Source organism: Pavona decussata, unplaced genomic scaffold (genome assembly GCF_977016875.1).
Source record: "Pavona decussata unplaced genomic scaffold, jaPavDecu1.1 SCAFFOLD_77, whole genome shotgun sequence".
Classification (NCBI taxonomy): domain Eukaryota; kingdom Metazoa; phylum Cnidaria; class Anthozoa; order Scleractinia; family Agariciidae; genus Pavona; species Pavona decussata.
Window position 1 is genome coordinate 1 of NW_028145495.1, and position 2,500 is coordinate 2,500.

Consider the following 2,500-nt stretch of genomic DNA (forward strand, 5'->3'; position numbering starts at 1 on the left):
TGATTAATTACAGACAGGCCCCGTCTCATGTCGTGAAAGACATACTGTACATGAACTCCGAAAAAACAAAGACGAAAATCGCACTCCTGGCGGTGTATAGAGCTTTATACAGTCTCCATAGTGAGCTATATGCTGCAACACATATGCACAGTTCTACGGAAACACCTATCCGCGAACAAAATGACAGTTCATGTACAAAATTTTACGTTTTAGCCATCATAGAAAACACAGCGTCAAGCTTGGCCCCACCATGGATCGAACTCGCAGCCACCAGATTGGCTCAAACCAAGGAGCCAATTGAATTGCAGGGTTTTCGATCCGAACCATGGGTTTATAATTTGACAAGAGAGCGCGTTTGTTGAAATGATACCGAGAACTCATCTCTATCATTTCTGAAGAATCGGCAACTGATGAGATGCACAAGATTAGGATCGAAAGCGCGGTCTTGCCTGACCATTGCCTTAAATGCTACAGAATTTACTTACGGCCGAAGGACTAGAAGCAGCCCCTGGCCAGAGCACGTAAACACAGGAGGAAAATACTAAGCTCCCGCAACACAAACCTCACAGTTACAGAGCTTAGCGGAGCGACAACAAAACACACAGCCGTAACTTAAGCGGCCTTTAGCCCTCAATTTAACGCATTGCATAGCTTTCAAAGAAGCTACAATGCTTAAGAACGGATCAAGAGACAAATAACCGTGATAAGAAGCACAGCATCTTGCACCAAAAGCAAATAGCCGGGCCCGGCAATCTGACAAAAGCTGCAAGATAATGTATAGTTATTACATGGTTCAAATCCTATCCTTACAACGATAAAAAGAGAGGCTATACTGCCACCAGACGCACTGAAATGAGCCATACCAAGCCTAAACTAAATGCCACAAACGGCATAAGAACGACAGTCGCTAAACGGAAACGTAACAACAAGAGGTCAAAATGACCTTTGAGATCAATTACAACACATGCGACAGTTAAACACATGGCTTTGTTCAGTGTCTATCGCGCAAATCCTCCAAATCATAGATGGCATTTAAAAAGAAGAAAATCCAGCGCTAAAAGAAAATTTTACCGGGAGCACCGCTCTTTTCATAGAGAAAAGGGTGTTCTTTGGAAAACATAACCCGTGAGGACAAAACTCTTATTTAGGCTAAACACGCACATGAGAGTCGCGTAGGCCTGTCAACCCCATTATGCCTTGTTTCTCTTCCATCGTAAGCAGTGCCCAACTCGAAAGCAGCATGCTCCTTTGGGCACTGCTCACACTAAACCAAGCAAATTTATTCTTATTCTTTTTAAACCTCCTTTGTAAGATAATGTTTATTGTTTTTTATGTAATGCATTGAATCTCTTTGTACCTGTGAAAAATAAAAATTGAATTGAATTGAATTGTTTAAATTAGCCATGGCAGAGATTTACAATAATGAAGGTAATGAGAGATACAGAAAGGAAGATTTCAGCAATGCCATACACTTCTACACGGAGGGAATTCAAGTGAACTGCAAGAATAAAGAACTCAAGGCCAAATTGTACAGCAGCAGAGCAGAAACATACTTTTGTTTAGGTTAGAGTTTTTCAAATTTGTGAGGCTGATCTTAACTAAGCGCTTTAAGAGCACTTTAAATTGAAACCTAAATAGTGTAATACCTCTCCTCTCATTTCCTTTACTGTGTCTCTTCTTCTTCTTCTTCTTCAGGAAATTATAATGATTCACTGAATGATTCTAAGGTTGCTACTGAGTTGCAGCCATCATTGGTGAAAGCGATCGTGAGAGGTAAGAGTTTCAAGAAAAATGTGCCTCTCGTTTTATCGCTGGGTGGCGGTGGTATAGTTCGCTATGACAAAGATCAAATTTTAAACACGGCTTCATGTTCCATTCACTGAAAGGTTACATTACATGCATATATAATGGCTTAGGTAAGGCATCACCAAGATTGTAATACCGTATATATAAAACTAACCTAAAGAATTTTAGCTTTTTGACTTGAAAGACATTTGGGAATTTGACTTCTTGCGGCTAAGCTATTTACCGGGATATTACAAGGAGGGTGGACTTATCTTTGCATCCTTAGATTTTCTGTTAGTAATATAATTATACGAGCCCTATTTTTGAAGATTTAGAAATAACAATTTCGTGTTTTTCTTTTTTGTTTCTTTTTTTTTTTTTAGGATCAAGTGCTTGTGTTCAGCTGAATCAGTTTGAGGAAGCCATCATGTGGTGTGAAAAAGGATTAGCAGTATCCTTTATTGTGGACAATAGAACGTTAACGAGAAATGTTGTTCAAAGTCAAATTTATTTTCTTTCATTCATGCTTATCTGTACCACCACATGCAAGACAAATTAGAAAAACTAACTTCTTTGTTTTTTCATGATAATTTTAATGGTGCTGTTTTTCTTAAATTCCTAAACAAACAAACAAACAATATGACCTTCTGCCTATAGTAGTTTGACGGTTTTCTCGACTGTTGATAACTATTACAACTATCGTCTTACAAGTCTT

At 38.7% G+C, this 2,500-nt stretch overlaps 1 protein-coding gene across 1 annotated transcript in view; it reads left to right on the plus strand.

Annotated features, from left to right (window-relative positions):
* The first annotated feature begins 1,403 nt into the window (after nt 1–1,403).
* The window catches only part of LOC146476358 (uncharacterized), a 77,286-nt gene continuing 76,189 nt past the window's right edge, over nt 1,404–2,500 (plus strand). The window contains exons 1-3 of the mRNA XM_085114630.1: nt 1,404–1,563; nt 1,696–1,773; nt 2,169–2,236. Coding sequence (XP_084970756.1) covers nt 1,404–1,563; nt 1,696–1,773; nt 2,169–2,236 — 306 coding nt within the window. The remainder of the gene's footprint in view (nt 1,564–1,695; nt 1,774–2,168; nt 2,237–2,500) is intronic.